This window comes from Herpailurus yagouaroundi, unplaced genomic scaffold (genome assembly GCF_014898765.1).
Source record: "Herpailurus yagouaroundi ecotype Mexico unplaced genomic scaffold, PumYag 186, whole genome shotgun sequence".
In the NCBI taxonomy this organism is placed as follows: Eukaryota; Metazoa; Chordata; class Mammalia; order Carnivora; family Felidae; genus Herpailurus; species Herpailurus yagouaroundi.
In genome coordinates this window covers 47,416,453-47,431,019 of record NW_024412417.1, presented here as the reverse complement: position 1 = coordinate 47,431,019, position 14,567 = coordinate 47,416,453, and the positions used below count along the sequence as shown (strand labels likewise).

At 67.8% G+C, this 14,567-nt stretch overlaps 1 protein-coding gene across 1 annotated transcript in view; it reads right to left on the bottom strand.

The window, feature by feature from the left end:
• Positions 1-10,296, bottom strand: part of ADGRB1 (adhesion G protein-coupled receptor B1) — a 70,313-nt gene extending 60,017 nt beyond the window's left edge. The window contains exons 1-2 of the mRNA XM_040494624.1: positions 10,182-10,296; positions 4,164-5,332 (exon numbers count right to left, since the gene is read on the bottom strand). Of these exons, the coding sequence (XP_040350558.1) occupies positions 4,164-5,137 (974 nt within the window). The 5' untranslated portion in view covers positions 5,138-5,332; positions 10,182-10,296. The remainder of the gene's footprint in view (positions 1-4,163; positions 5,333-10,181) is intronic.
• Positions 10,297-14,567: the final 4,271 nt, after the last annotated feature.

Sequence of the window (14,567 nt, the reverse complement as noted above, 5' to 3'; positions counted from 1 at the left end):
GGGGCCTGAAACCTTGTTTTCCCAGAGTTTTATCAACTGGCCCTTGTGCACTGTCCCTGCCACCCCCCAACCTCCAGAGACATCTGGGGACCCCTTTCTTGCACCCGAATCCCACACCCAGCCTCCTTCTGTAGCCTGTGGACCCCAGAGAGGGGCTCCAGACACTTCTTCCCAAGGGAAGTTGGGGCGGACCGAACTTAGGGTTGGGACGACTCCCGCGCCCTGCAGGGGTCATGTGTGCCACGGCAGGGGCCACCCCAGCTGAGCGTGACAGGCCTGGAGGCAGGGCCGCGTGGCCTTGGGCGGGTCTGGCTCCTCTGCCCAGCGCCTCAGTCTTCCGGCGCCCGCACACGGCCCCGACCTGCGCGCCTGGACCCCACTCCCGTTCCAGCCCGACAGCCCCGGCCTGCGCGGGCACACGGAGGTGGGGCGCACGCACACGCGCACACAGGGACACACACAGGGACACGGACACACACACACACGCTTGCTCCCAGCCCCCAGGATGCTGCTCTTTCATTATCTTGCATGTCGCTTCTGCAATAAAATTCTTTAATTAAAACATGAATATTTAAAACAGCCCTTGAGAGAAACGGCCCCATCTCACCAGAGGTGGAAAAGCGCACAGAGAGACTGTGGGAAAGAGACGGGGACACGGGACACGGGAGCCGGCCCTGCCTGAGAGACCCCGCAAAGCGGTGGCCGGGCGGGCAGCCGGCCGGCAGCAGGGAGGAGAGGGGACAGTTGCTCTGGCCTGAGGAACGCTCACTGGGTCGGAGGCGTGACGTGGCCATGTGGCGTTTGGACAGGCCAGGCTGGGGGAGGGCTGAAAATGGGCCACGGGCTGGCCAGGCCGCCTGCTCGCTCGCAGCTCAGCCGTGCACCGCCTTCTTGGGGTGCAGATGGAGAGGACGTGCCTGTCCCAGCCTCCCCTGGCCAGCGTGAGGGGGCGAAGCTCCCTGGGCACCAGGCTCAGCAGACGAGATCTGGGGTCTGGCACCTGCCCAGCTCGGCTGCAGGCCTTGAGTGATCGCTGTACCTCCTGGTCCAAGCGCCCCCACACGTGCGCACGCGGCCCTCCCAGAAGAGATTATTGTGGGCGAAGCCCCCGGGCGGACCACCAGGAAGCCATAAGCCGGCTCTGACGTCAGCCTACCCCTTACAAGCTGTGTGACCCTGGCTGCTGCCTCAACATCTCTGTGCCTTATTCCAATTCACCAGCGCTCATCAGGTGCCTGCTGCGGGCCCGGTGCTGTTCCACGTGCTGGGGGTTACGTGGATGACCACGCAGGCACACACCCTGCCCTGTGGTGCTTACAACCCGGCAGGGACAGAGAAGGGGGCGCGGACCTAACAAATAGAGGAAATTCTCAGTGCGCTGTGGACAGAGAAAGAGACACGGTGTCTGGGGGCGGAAAGGGGGGCTCTGGCTGCTGCCACTTTACACAGCACGGTCAGGGTTTGTTGAGAAGGTGACGTCTGAGCAAGGACTTGAGGGAGGGAGCCCCGAGGGGATCTGGGGAAGAGTGTTCCAGGCAGAGGGGATGGCCAGTGCAAAGGCCCTGGGGCAGGAGGGTGCTTCGGTGGGCCTATCTGACCGGCTGCTAGAGGAAGTAACCTCGTTAATACGTGGATGCTTCCGGCACAGAGGAAACCCTCAAGACGTGGCTGCTGTTACTACTAAGATGACTTTTACTCCCAAAGTCCCAGAAGTATCAGGGCCCTGTGGATCCGGGGGACAGGCACTGGGGTCCGAGCTATCTCTGGGCCTGGGTGACCACCGTCTGGCCCACCTTGTCCAGTGCAGATGAGCCCCCCGCCGCCCCGTCCACGTGGCGGGCAGTCCCAGCCCACACACAGTCCACATCGCCTTCCCACAAGACCGCCAGCCCCTGCCACGCAGCCCCCCGCGCTGAGCTTTGTCAAAAGCGCAGAAATCAGCCCTGCACAGAGTCCGGCTCAAAACACGCGCGTGCACCTCCACCTTCCTACCGTCCTCTGAGCACCACCTCCCAACGTTCCCTTTCCCGGAATCTGTGGGGAAGCCCCCCGCTCCAAGCGCCCTCCTCCTCCTGTCTGCCTCTTTGCCCCCGAGCCCTCTGTCTCCCACCTAGTGATGAACCCGAGGCCTCGGCCGCATCGCTGCCATCGTTTTGGCTTAGACGCACTTCCTCCTAGGTGTCATCCCTCGTGCCGTCCAGGAAGGATTAGTTTTGCTGTTTCCGTTTTAAAGACAAGGGGCCTGAGGGGCTGACAGCTGCTGGGATTGGCCCAGGACTCACAGCGTGCTCGGGTCAGGCTGACCCGGCCCTGTACTCCAGGCCCCAGAGTGCCCCACTCAGATGCAGCCCCACCTGGGAGACCCCCGGGCATCCCACCCTGAAGTCCACTCTGACCTCTGGATCTTCCTCCCCACTGTGTCTCCACCCAGTGCTTCCCCAACCCGGCTGATGTCCTCATTCCTAGCTGGGAATCTGGGGGGTGGGGGTGGGGTGTCTAGCCACCTCTTTCCCAAATCCTGCTCCTCCCCCCCCCCCCCCCCCCGGCAGCCGCCCACCCTGGTGGTGCCCTGCCCCCCCCCCCCCCCCAGGCCAGTGTCAGCTCCCTCCTGGGTGCCGGCCCAGCTGCCTCCCCGTCCCCGGCTCCCCCTGCCCAGTTCCAACGCTCTTCTGCATTTACAGCCTAGGACCATCAGCCTGTGTCACTCTTCTGCTTCAAGCCCCTCGATGCTAACAGAGACCAGCTCTTTCGCACAGGTGCCAGGCCCTGGGGCCGTCATACCCCATGTGGCACGGCAGTCCTTCAGGAGGGAAATGGCCGCGGGGGGTGACCCGGCCCTCGCTGGTCCTCCCACTTCCCAAACCAGCCGCTGCCCGGCCGCTCTGTTCCTCCGGGTCCCCTGAGGACCACTCCCATCCTGCCACGCCTCAGAAGCTGCCCAAGCCAAGGTCACAGTGACCTACATTTGCCCAGCCCACGGATCAGCCCTTCCAGACTCCTACCCTACGGCTTTCTGCTGGATTCCTGAACACCCCGTCTGCCCCTGCCCCCGGGGGCTGTGCCTGCCTCCTCCTGAGGCCACTGGAGAGGCGCTGGCCTGCCCCCCTTCCCCTGCTCCTCTCCAGTTATGCTCATGGCTTCACGGAGGTTTCTGGAATCTACAGCCAGGACCATGATTGGAACCCTTTGGGGCTTCTTTTCTGCCTTTAAAGACCCTGTTCCGAGTAGGGCGTTGACCTCATTGGCTAAGGGCCCTGGACAACGTCACCTGGCCCCGCAGTGACCCACCCAGCGTGGAACACCCAGCCAGGCCTGGCCCCTGGATGCCCAGCCCCTGTATTCCGCTGGCAGCCCCGAGGTCTGAGGCGGGCTGCCCCCTGCTGCTCCAGCCTCCCAGGGGCGCCCAGGAAACCCCGGGCAGCCCGCCAGGGGTTCTCGACCACCAAGCGCACACAGGACTGACCTCCTGCCCGCTGCCCACCGAGCCCCACCCACCCCCGTCCCCCTTGCCACGTCTTCCACTCGGGCCCCATCTCTCCGAGGGCCGACAGTCACACAGGACGCCCCGACAGCTGTGCCGGGCACCCCGGCACCATCCACTTCCGGCCTCTGCCCTGCCCCGTCCTGGGCCTTCACTGCCCTTCCCACCCCCACGGCGCTCACGTGCACCCCTCCCAGAATCTTGAACACGGTCCCCTGGTGCAGGTGACCCTGACCTCCAGGCGAAACAGAGGCCCCACCCCGCCGGGGACCCTTCCCCTGCGCTGTTTCCCAAGATGCCCTCCCCTGTTGCTGCCTGGCACCTTCCCCTCCCCCCGCGCGCGCCCCCCCCCGCCGCAGCCTCACAACAGCGGGTCTTTGTGGTTGTTTTTTGTCACGGCGTGTCCCTGGCGCCTGGACACCTTGCGAGCGCGGTAACCGGCTGCTGGGTGAAGGATCTGTGCCGCCGAAACGCACGCGATCCCCAAACCTCGTCCCCTGGCCGCAACTCCAAAGGGCCCGCCCGGCCCACTTCTCCACGCGGCCCGCAGCCCGAGGGGCCCCCGCAGACCCCGGCCCCGGGCCTACTGGCCCCATAGCGTCGTCTGCCTGCCACAACGGGAGGCCCCTCCCCCAGCCAGGAGTTAAAGCTCCTTCGTCCGCGGTTCGGTTCGGTCCTTCACTGGCGCTCAGCACGCAACTCCGGGGCCGGTGGCGAACACCTCAGGTCGCCTGCCCTCAGCGCTTGGCTTCCCCGGGGGGAGGGGGCTGCCCAGGGGCAGGTGGCCGGGGCAGCACCCCGCAGAGAGGACCCTCTCCCACCGCCCTGTGCCCAGACAGCCAGCCCTCTCCCACCGGGCCACTCACCTGGCACGCCGTCCCCGCCCCGATCCTGGGTCAGGCTGGTGAGGCAGTTCTCGGGGCCGCCGGCCACGCCGTCCCTCAGGCAGACGTCCCCTCGGGGGGTCAGGGAGCCAGAGGCAGGGTCGCCAGTGTCGCCGCCTAGGCAGGCGCAGGGGGTCTGCATGATGCCGCAGGGGTGGGAGCTGCGGCTGCCGGCCAGACAGGCGTCCAGCCAGCGGCACAGCATCTGGCAGGCGGCCCGGCTGGGGTTGCGGTTGCCCACGACCAGGTACTCCACAGAGAAGTCGTCGCCGGGGCTCTGGGGCGCGGCCGGCAGCCCGGGGCCCCGCTCGCGGGGCGGCTGCTGGCGCAGCATCTGCAGGAACTGCTTGCTGGCCTGCAGGAAGGCCAGGGGCGCCGAGGGGTCGCAGAGCTGCAGCACCTCGTCGAAGCTCTCCACGCCCAGGTAGGTGCGGGTGGACTCCAGGAAGGAGTCGAACTGGTAGGTGCGGACGCGGCCGGGGCCGCCGCAGGGCGCGGGCGCCTTGGCCACCTTCATGTAGAGCGTGTAGCGCCGCGGGTCCGGGTTGCGCAGGGTCCAGGAGCAGCGCGAGGCGTTGGCCGGGAACACGGCGGCCGCCTGGAAGTACCCGAAGAACTTGCCCTGCACCAGCGTGGCGCACGGCTCGGCCCCGGGCCCCGCGTCCGCCCCCGCGGCCGCCCGCGCCCAGCGCCCCAGCAGCAGCAGCAGCAGCAGCAGCAGCGACGGGCAGAGGGTCCGGAGGGGCCCCGGGGCGGCGGCCTGGCCCCTCATCCTAGCTCGCGGGGCCGCCGGGGTTCCGCGGGCTGGGCAGGCAGGCGCAGGCCAGGCCTTGACATGCCAGGGTCCGGCGACGGCGGGGCTGGGCTGGCGGGAGCCGGGGGCGGGGGCTCCGAGCGGGGGCGGGAGAAGGCTCCGGACGACCTAAGGTTCAGGGCCCCGACGCTGGCCTGTGGCCCTCAGCAGCAGCTGGAAGAAGAGGGGAAGAGGGACGGTGTGAGGCCACGCCCCCCCCCTGCCCTGGGGAGGCTGGGATTCTGGGCACTGGGGGGCCGTGCCTGCAACCCGCCAACGTGTCCACCTGCAGGGGGACGGTGGCCTCCTCCTCCAGCTGGGCCTGAGCAGGGAGCGGTGGGCAGCCCCCGGCCGGGGCCCGGGGCCCCGGAGGCCTGGGCCCGGCCAGCCCGGCTGAAACTGGCCACGCGTGGCCCCTGCGGGTCCCGGGGCTGCCTGCTTGCTCACGCCATCATGGCCACGGCGGCCACTCGGCCCATGGGCCTCTGTGTCTCTCCCTGGCCCTGTGTCGGGGGGCTGGGCGCTCTCTCCTGGCCGTCTCCCTCATCGGTCTCCTCTCTCTGTGCCCTTCCTCCTCCCTAGTCCCTGCCCGTCAGGGAGGAGAGTGCAATCCTCACAGAAGGGGAAGGGGAGAGGTCATTCTGGCCATCCCCCGGCAGCGGGAGCGCAGACCCTGTGACAGTGTGATGGGGGTCACTGCCGCCTCTCAGGCAGTCTTCCTCCCCCTCTGGGACCCACTGGCCCCTGGGCCCGCGGCTCTAGGAAGGCAGGGCTGGGCACGGAGTCACCCAGAACCGCACACATCCAGGCCTCGGCCTACACTAACCCCTTCCCTCACCCCTTCTTTGCGACCCACCCCTCCACTTCACGACGAGGACACCGGGGCTGAGAGGGGAAGTGGCTCGCAGGAGGTCACAGTGAGAGGCGGGAAAACCCACACCTGAACCCCTTCGCGGCCCCAGCCTTGTGCCGCCGGGTCCCCTCCCCTGCTCTGGGAGAGAAGGTGCCGGCTGTGTGTCGCCCCTCACTCCTGGGGGAAGGGGATGCAGCTGCCAGCCCATTGGAGCAGGGACACAGCGGAGCCACCCAGGGCTCAGAAAAGGACGGTGCCCCTGCTGGACCTGCCACCATGTGGACCCCGGTGGGTTCCTTCTGCTTCCGGGCCTCACTTTCCCCAACCATCCCCGGGCTCCTAGCTGGGCCAGGCGCCGGCCCCCCCCCAACCCCCCCACCCCTGGCTGCTGGGCCTCCTGGTGCCCGTGGCCTCCACTATGCAGACCTTGCACATGACGGCCGCCTGCCCCCAGGGACTCGCCACTTCCTGCTGCCCAGCGTCCTTCCCGCGTGGGCTGTTGGCGGATCGGGGAGCTGGGCACAGGTGGCCTTGGGCCCTGAGAGGACTGGCAGCCCCTTCGTGGCTATGTGGCCTCGGGCAGTCCTCACCCTCTAGCCTCAGTTTCCTCATCTGTATAATGGGGGAGAAGCCTCACCGTCTCAGCAAGAGAGTAAGATCTAGACCTGGGGGTTTACCCATGTTTGGGGCAGGAGGCAAGGAGGAGGAGGGGAGAGGAGGCGAGAGTGAGGTTCTGGGTCACCAGGGGGAGCCGGGCCAAACCCGGCCCCCCGGGGCTCTTTAGTGGCACACATTCAGGTGCCCTGAGGAGGGAATTCCTAAACTTCTCATCCTGGCACCTGTGGGCAGGGCTGAGCAGACGCTGAACTTAGACCTTACCTCTGGGAAGACCCTCGTCCCACCTCTAGACCACCTGGGGCCAGCCCTGGATGTGGGCATAGCAGAGCCCGCTTGCCCTGGCCACCTGCCCCCACATTACGGGGACGGACAGGCCACGGCAGGGTCCTACAGCCAATCCCAGACTTGGGAGGTCCCCGCCATCTTGTTGCAGAGGGGTGGCCGTGTGTTCCAAAACCTCATCTGAGCCCCACTTGCACCCCCCCCCCCCCCCCAAGTCCCGGGCTGGGACCTAATGTGGAAGCCAGTCCCCGGCCCTGGGACAGACTCTCCCTAACGCCCAGAGGGTCCAGGGGACTTAGCCCCAGTCCCAGAACAATGTCGGCACTGATCCCAGCTTAATGCTCACCTTGCTGCGCCCCATCACTACCCCCCGGGGGCCTGCGCGGTCTGAAATGACCCACGTGAGGGCCCACGTCACCTGTGTCCCCTCTCCGGCCCGGACACTCCCTCGGGGCCTCGGGGGGAGGTAAGGGAGGCAGGCTGGTGCAGGGGACGGTGGTGGAGAGGGAGGGGGGGACGCTCGGAAGAGGGGCTGGTTCTGGGGGACCTGGGGGGCCAGGAGCAGGTACAGGAGGTGACGTACACAAGCACCCAACCACTGAGGGCCTGTGCCGGGCGCGAGTTCTCCAGGGCCTCAGCCAGCCCCTCTGGAGAATGGTCAGCCATGGGGCTGCGGGTGAGAGCACGGCCCCCGCCTTCCGCGCCTCCAGGAGGACTCGGCATCCTGGTGAACCCCGTCCTGTGCCAGGCCGTCGCATCTACAGCAGCCACCCCAGGGGCACCTGTTAGGGCTCCATTTTGCAGATGGCATATTTGGGACCACGGAGGAGCCGTGTCTTGGTGGGGGCTGGTAGGTGCTGAACGCCAGAGCCAGGATCCAAACCCAAGTCTGCCAGTCAGAGCTGGTGCCCTCTGCACCGCCCAGCACTGCCCTGGGGCGGGCAGGACCGGACCTAAGCCTGCTCCCGTCCCAGGCCACGCTGAGGTCCTCCTGGCATGTCTCCCGGCCAGCCCTCCTGGTCACTGGCTCACTCCACAACCGGAGCACCTGCCGGGGGCGGAGGCCCCCCTGCAGCATCCCGCGTGGCAGGACAGAGGCGGCAGCGGGGTTAGAAGCAGGACAGCGCTCCAATCAGAAGGGTCCCTCACGAGGGCAGCCCGGGCGGCCCATGGTGGGGGGAGTGGGCCTCGGGGGGAGGCAAGGGAGGCACGGTGGGGCAGGGGGTGGTCGTGGGGAGGGAGGGGGAAGATGCTCAGGAGATAGGACAGAGAGGCCCCAGTGGCCAGCTGGGGTATGGGATGTGGAGGGGACACTTCCGGCCTGGACACTGAGGTGGCAAGTGCAGGGGTGAGTGTGTGGTAAGGGCAGGGCAGGGCAGAGCTCAGAGCCCTTCCAGGCGGCGGCGCCCCGAGACCGAGGCCCCGAAGCGGGCCTTCAACAGACTACCAGGGCTGGAAGATGGCCTGTGAGTGTTCAGCCATGGGGTTCTCAAACAGGGCTCCTATGGAGCTCTGGGGCCCCAAAGGGGGGACCCCAAGGGCCGTCAGGTGGGAAGCAGTAGGCGTCCTCTAGAACATCTCTGACTCGAACTGCTCCATCCACGCCCTGGGCGTCGGGAAAGGCTCTGCCAGCCAGAGGGCTGTGCCGGCTATGAGGACACCAGCCCGGCCTCGCTTCTCCCGGCTGGGTCGCAGGGCAGAGCTGGGCAGGAGGCCCGGGCTGCCACTGTGGATGGCCCCTGCACCTGCCAGTGCGCGCTGTCCCCCTGCCTCTCCACGCCCCATCCCCAAGCGGCTCACAAGGCCTTTCTGGCCAGATGAGCCTCCTTTATCCTCATTAACTACCTACCTGACCCCCAACGAGGCCTCGGAAAAATGGCTCAGAGGCCCCTCCCCTCTGAGGCTCCTTGCGCCAAGGCAGGCCCAGGCAGGCAGAGCGCCGGGCAGGCTTGGTGTCAGGCCCCAGGTCACATAGCCATGGTGGAGGACAGGTCAAGTCCCTCCCAGGCCGGGGCAGTTGGTGCTGAGACAGGGTAGGGGCATACGGCGGGGGGGGGGGGGGGGGCGGGGGGAGCCAGGGTCTCAGAGACGACCAGGCTTCCAGGTTGGGCAAGTGAGCCATGGGCGGTGGGGGCCCTCACTGAGATGAGGGGCGGATGCGTGCACACACGTGTGCGTGTGTGAATATGCGTGGCTACACGTGCACCTGGGCGCAGATGTTTCCCCGTATTCGTGAGCACACGCGTGACCGTGTGCACGCGTGTCTCTGGATGTGTGCACGTGTCTGCATGCACGCACACGTGTAGCATGCTTGCACAAGGACACACGGCAAGAAGAGAGCCGGGCTCAGTGTGTGCTCACCGGGACGTGAGGGGCCGTGGGGTGGACACCAGAGCTGGGACGGGAGGGCTTGCCCGGAGGGGACCGTTTAGGGAGCGCCCCGTGGCCGGGCCAGAGCCCTGGGGGGCCCAAGGGCCCCTGAGAAGGAGGGCCGAGCGGGGTGGACGGCCGGTGTCTCTGGCAGCACCTCCACTGTGTGTCCCCGGGCTGGCTCAGGCCCCCACCCCAGCCTCACCTGGCACCCGGGCCTCCGCTGGCCGAAAGCGAGGCGCTGGGGGTCTCTGGCCGTCCCCAGCGATGGGCTCTCGTGTGGCCACAGGTCACTCCTTTCCGTGAACGCTCACAGTCTCTCCCAGGGCACTGTCTCCTCCCCAGACACAGGCCACTTGTCCTCCGATCCCGGCCTGGGTCACTGAGGCTTTTGTTGCCCACTGCCCCCCTCGGGCTCCCAGGGACAGCGACGACTCACGCCCAAGCCCCCCTGGTTCCCGCGTGAGGGAAACTAACCAAACTGCCCTTGCTGCCAGAAAGTTCCTCCCGGTGTCCGGCCCCCACTCTGAGGCCCGCCTCAGCCCCGGCCCATCGTCGCAAGGCCTCCCAGAGGCCCGGGGGCTGGCCTCGGGATGGGGGCCAGGGAGCCCTGTGGGTGTCTGAGCAGGGTCGCAGGGTGGAGGCTGCTGGGACGGGAGGTGGGTGACCGTGCGGGTGAGGGACTGAGAGCGAGCCAGGCGGGCACGGGAAGCTGGGGGTCAGCCGAGGAGGACCCCTAAGAGTCCCCGCCAGTTTCTGAGTCCCGACCACAGGCTGGGACTGGCCTGAGCTCCACGGGAACCCCTTGTTGGACGTCACGGCCCTGTCGTGAGGTAGGAGCAGAACCAAGCCCCCCGTGAGGCTCGCAGGGTCACCGTCAGCCGAGGATCCTGCGCCCACCTGCCACACCGTCCCAGCTGTCTCCCTGCACAGGCAGGCCAGCGGTGCCCCCGCCCCGACATCAGAAGCCCTGGGTGCCTTGGTTTCCCCGCTCCCTCGGGCGCTGTGATTCTCCAGCCCCACTCCAGTCTGTCCCACCCTCCTCCCCAGGCTCAGCGCCCTCCCCCGCAAGGCCCGGTGCACACACGCAGACCCACCCCGGGCCCTGCCTCCACATCCCCTCCCCACCCACCCCAGGCCGCCAATGGCATCCCCAGATGCCAGCCACAAAAGGCACTCTGTTGTCCTGCCCGGCCCCCTGAACAGTGCCTGCCTGTGTGTCCTGGGAAAAGGCTGCGCTGGGGGAGGGGTGGGGTGGGCGCCCTCAGCACCGAGGACAGCCCAGGGGCTGGCTGGCAGGCAGGGGCCGGGAGAGCAAGCAGATGAGGCCGTCCGGGGACGCGCGACCGCCCCTGCCCACGCAGCCTGCCCTCCCTGCCCAGGGAGCCCAGGGACCCCTACGGATCCCTCCCGGGCAGTGGCAGCCTGGGGCCCAGGGGGCCGCGTGGGCTCTGGGAGTGGGGGGGGGCGGGCGTAGATCCAGGACAACCTAGGACGAGGGGCCTCTGTCCGTGAGCACAGACGCAGGTGGGGCATGAGAACGTGGCTCCCCACCCCACAGTCACCGTGTGTTCGTGCTCCCAGCCTGTGCGGACCGGGCTCCCCTGAACCCCTCTGCTCACCTGCGGGGAGTCCCACGCCTGCCCCGAGGAGCCCCCAGGTCGCACCGCACTCAGCAGAGAGGTAGGGGCAGAGCAGGGAGGCGCCACCACAGGGCCGCGGTGGGGGCCGGGCCCCGAGAGGCCCACCGCATCACCACGCCTGCCGGCCCGGCCCCTCGGGAAGCCCCCTTCCCTTGCGCCCCTGCCCGGGCACAGGTGCCGTGGCGGGGAGTCTGCCCAAGAGAAGAGAGAAAGGCCCCCCGCCACCCGAAGGGCCGCTGCTGGGGGCTGGGAGGGGGGAACCCTGTGTGGCTCCGCCGCAGCCCCCCGCCCCGCAGCCCCACGACGGCGAGGCGGTCTTCACCCGTATTTCACAAGGGAGGCTGACGGACTCCCCGCACCAAGGGTAGCTCAGGAGCTGGGGCCTGGAGCTGGGGGCCAGCTCCCTGACGGGCCTTGTCACGCCTCCTCTTGCCCAGAATCCCATCACCCCAAACCCCTTGCAGGCCTCGAAGCCACGCCGCAGGGGCCAGGAGCTCCGCCCCCGTTCCTGGCCGGCCCGGCCTGGGGAGCACTCCTCCTCCAGGACACCGAAGCGGCCTGCGCTCGAGGGCCTCACCTGCGCCTGCCGCCTGCCGGGCCCTCCCCAGAGTGGGCGTGTCCTGCACCCCAAGCGCGCACGCACCCAGGCACGCAGGCGCAAGCGTGCAGTAGCATGTGCGTGCACACAGGCAGCCTCTCCCGGAGACAGTCCTAAGCGGGGACGCGACGGCATAGGTCCCAGGGTCGGGGTGGGGGACTCTCACGAGGAGGGGGTGACTGACTGTGCTCTCCTCTCAGGGTCCGCCGGCTTGGCGCCCCGGGGGGAGCCGCTGAGCCCCGAGGCTGCCCTGGCCCCCCGGCTGCGGGCCTGTGAGTGATGCCCCGGTCCACACCCCACACCGGGATCTGTGCTCCCCGGGTCTCCAGAGGGAGGGGCTCGTCCGAGGTCACCTGCCCAAGGTCGCATGGGAGAGGGCAAGGGGACAGCAGGAAGGTCGGAAGAGGGGGTCAGGACGGGGCCCGGGGGGCACACCTAGGCCCTGGGGCTGCTCTGTGCTGAGGCTCCAGGGCATCGCGGGCGGCCCGACTGGGTGGCGTCAGCAGAGTTCCTGACCGCTTGCGGGGGGGGGGGGGGGGGGCCGGGGGGCGAGCAGCGACCGGCACTTAGCCTGCACCTGCTTCGTGGAATCGAGGTCCTCCGGCTCCCAAAGTCCCCTGTACCTGCTCCAACAGCACAGCTGGGGCGGCAAGGCTGACCGTCCCGTCCCACTGCTCAGAGGAGCAAAGGCTCCCCCAGCTGGAGGCTGCACCCGGGGCCTCCCCCGACACCCACGGGGTGACCTCTCCCCTCTGTGGGGGGCAGCTGAAGAGAAGGACGGCCAGCGAGGGTGGGGCCCGGGCTCAAGGTCACCACCTCTGCCCACGGTCCCCCAGCTCTGGAGGGAGGCGGGAGCAAGCAGACGCGATGCCCCCCCACCCCCGGCCCCGAGCAGGACGGTGGGGCCCACGGATGGACAGGCCGGGTGCTGAGGAGCGGGTGTGGGTGCAGGGCGGGAGTGTACCTACATGTGCACACGGTGTAGGAGGGAGTGCATGTCCGAGGACAAGTGGGGGGGGGGCTCTGTGCGGGTGAGGGAGCGTGTGCGTGTGGCGTGAGTGGACCGCGTGCAGGTGTGTGTGCGTGTGCAGGCGTGGGTGTGCGAGTGGACGTGCTGCTGTCCACAAAGGGCTTCTGGAGGCGCCACGTGTGAGGTGGGGACCAGGGGCGGGTCCAGCTGGGAGCAGGGGCAGGGGTGGCAGAAGACGTGCTCTCCCGCCTGCTGATTCCCTCTCCTTTCCATTCAGGTCTTACAGCCATGGTCACATGCCTTTCCCAGGGCACCAGATGTCACCCCCCAGCCGGATCAGGTCCGTACCAAGTCCTGCCCTCGACAGCCCCGAGGCTGCCCTGCCTTCTGCAGTTCTAGGCTCTCTGGGGCACAGGGCGGCGAGGCTCCCAGCCCTGAGTCACCAAGTCTCAGAGAAGCGGCTGCTCCAAAGTCACCTTGCCACGCGGGAGGGAGGTTGGGGCCATCAACTCCCTTGCAGGCTCAAGCCTTAAAGGGGGGTGGGGGTGGGGGTGGACGGAGGCCCAGGCTTCAGAGGGTGGGGCCTGGTGCTCTCTCCACAACCCCCCCATCTGGGTGGAGGTCAGTGATGAGACCAGGCCATCCCTGGGTGGCCCTGCCCACCAGCCCTCGGCGTCTCCGCCTCAAAGGCCTTCAGCCCTGAGACAGCACCCCAAAATCGGCAGCCAGCCCCCCAAAACTGCCTGGGCTGGGGCTCAACTCCAGTGCCTGCCTTGGAGCCTCTCCTGGCTTCTAGTGGTTGCTGGGGCCACAGAGATCCACGGGCTGGAAGACGGGTGGCAGGACGAGCACAAAGATAACCGAGGTGCCAAAGGTGGTAACTGGGAGTGGGAGTGTGGGGGCGTAGGGGACGGGGTGTCGGGGCATGGCGGGTGAGCCGGGTGCCCATGATGTACACTGAACACTTCCACTTGCCCATGCAAGACATAGGCAGTCGTCCTGCCGAAGCACAGAGCATTCTGGAAAGACAACAGGGAGTCACTAACGGGGTCACTCGGGGCAGAGGACCTGCGTTGGGGGGCAAGACGGAGACTCCTATTTGCTCCCTAGCCCTTGGTGCTTCTTTAATTACGAGGCAAGAGTCCCTACGGAGAAGGGGGACAGGGGAGGTGGGGGCAGAGCGGGACAGATGTGCCCCCGTAGCACACTTTGTCCCTGAGCTCGTCTTTGCCTCACCCTGCGAGCAGGACTGCGTCCCCCCGCACCCCCAGCTGAGAACACCGAGGCAGGGAGGCTCCTTAGCACCTGGTGTCAGAAGACCCGAGCCCAGGGGTCTGCATTCAGCTCCCTCTGCGGGTCGTAGGGGCTCCTTGCCAAGACCTGTCCCCTGCGGGGAGGGACTCAGGCTCCATCCCCGGCGACTGTGCCACTGAGACCTTTTCCCCACAGTCGAGCAACGCAGTGGGGCCCAGAGTCCAGGGCGTCCTGTGCGCTTTTCTTTATGGGATCTGTGCACCGTGACGATGACGTGGGGGGTCTCGGGTGGGTCAGGGAGGTGGGCATTTTGTCACGATGGCTGCGGTCTGCGGTGCAGGTGTGGGCACCTGGCGTGACTAGGCGTGATCTGCCTCCTGTAACCCCGCTGCCCGCAGGGGCCCCCCGCCGTTGGTCGGGCCAAGTCACCACCCCTATTTAAGATCCCCTCGGTACTCCCCCAGCTCCCGGGACACGGCCCAAGGCCTCCAGGGCTCAGGTCTGGCCCGCCTCCCCCTGCAGCCCCCGTCCTGCCATTCACCCTCCTTTCCAAGTCCCGTCCGTTCCTCGCAGCTGTCCTGTCGCCTGCCACAGGGCCTTTGCGTGGCTGTTCCCTCCCCTTCACCACCACCCACCCACCCCTTCTGTGGGTCCCCATTAGCCCGTCGCTTCCTTGCAGCAGCCTCCGTGGGAGCCCCACATCTGGACGCCTGCAGGCTTCTCCTTATCCTCCACCGTCTAGAGCTGATTCACAGAGCTTGTCAGAGCCTTTTCACTCCCAGATTCCCGTCAGCCCTCATCCTGCGGGGGGTGGGGGGGGG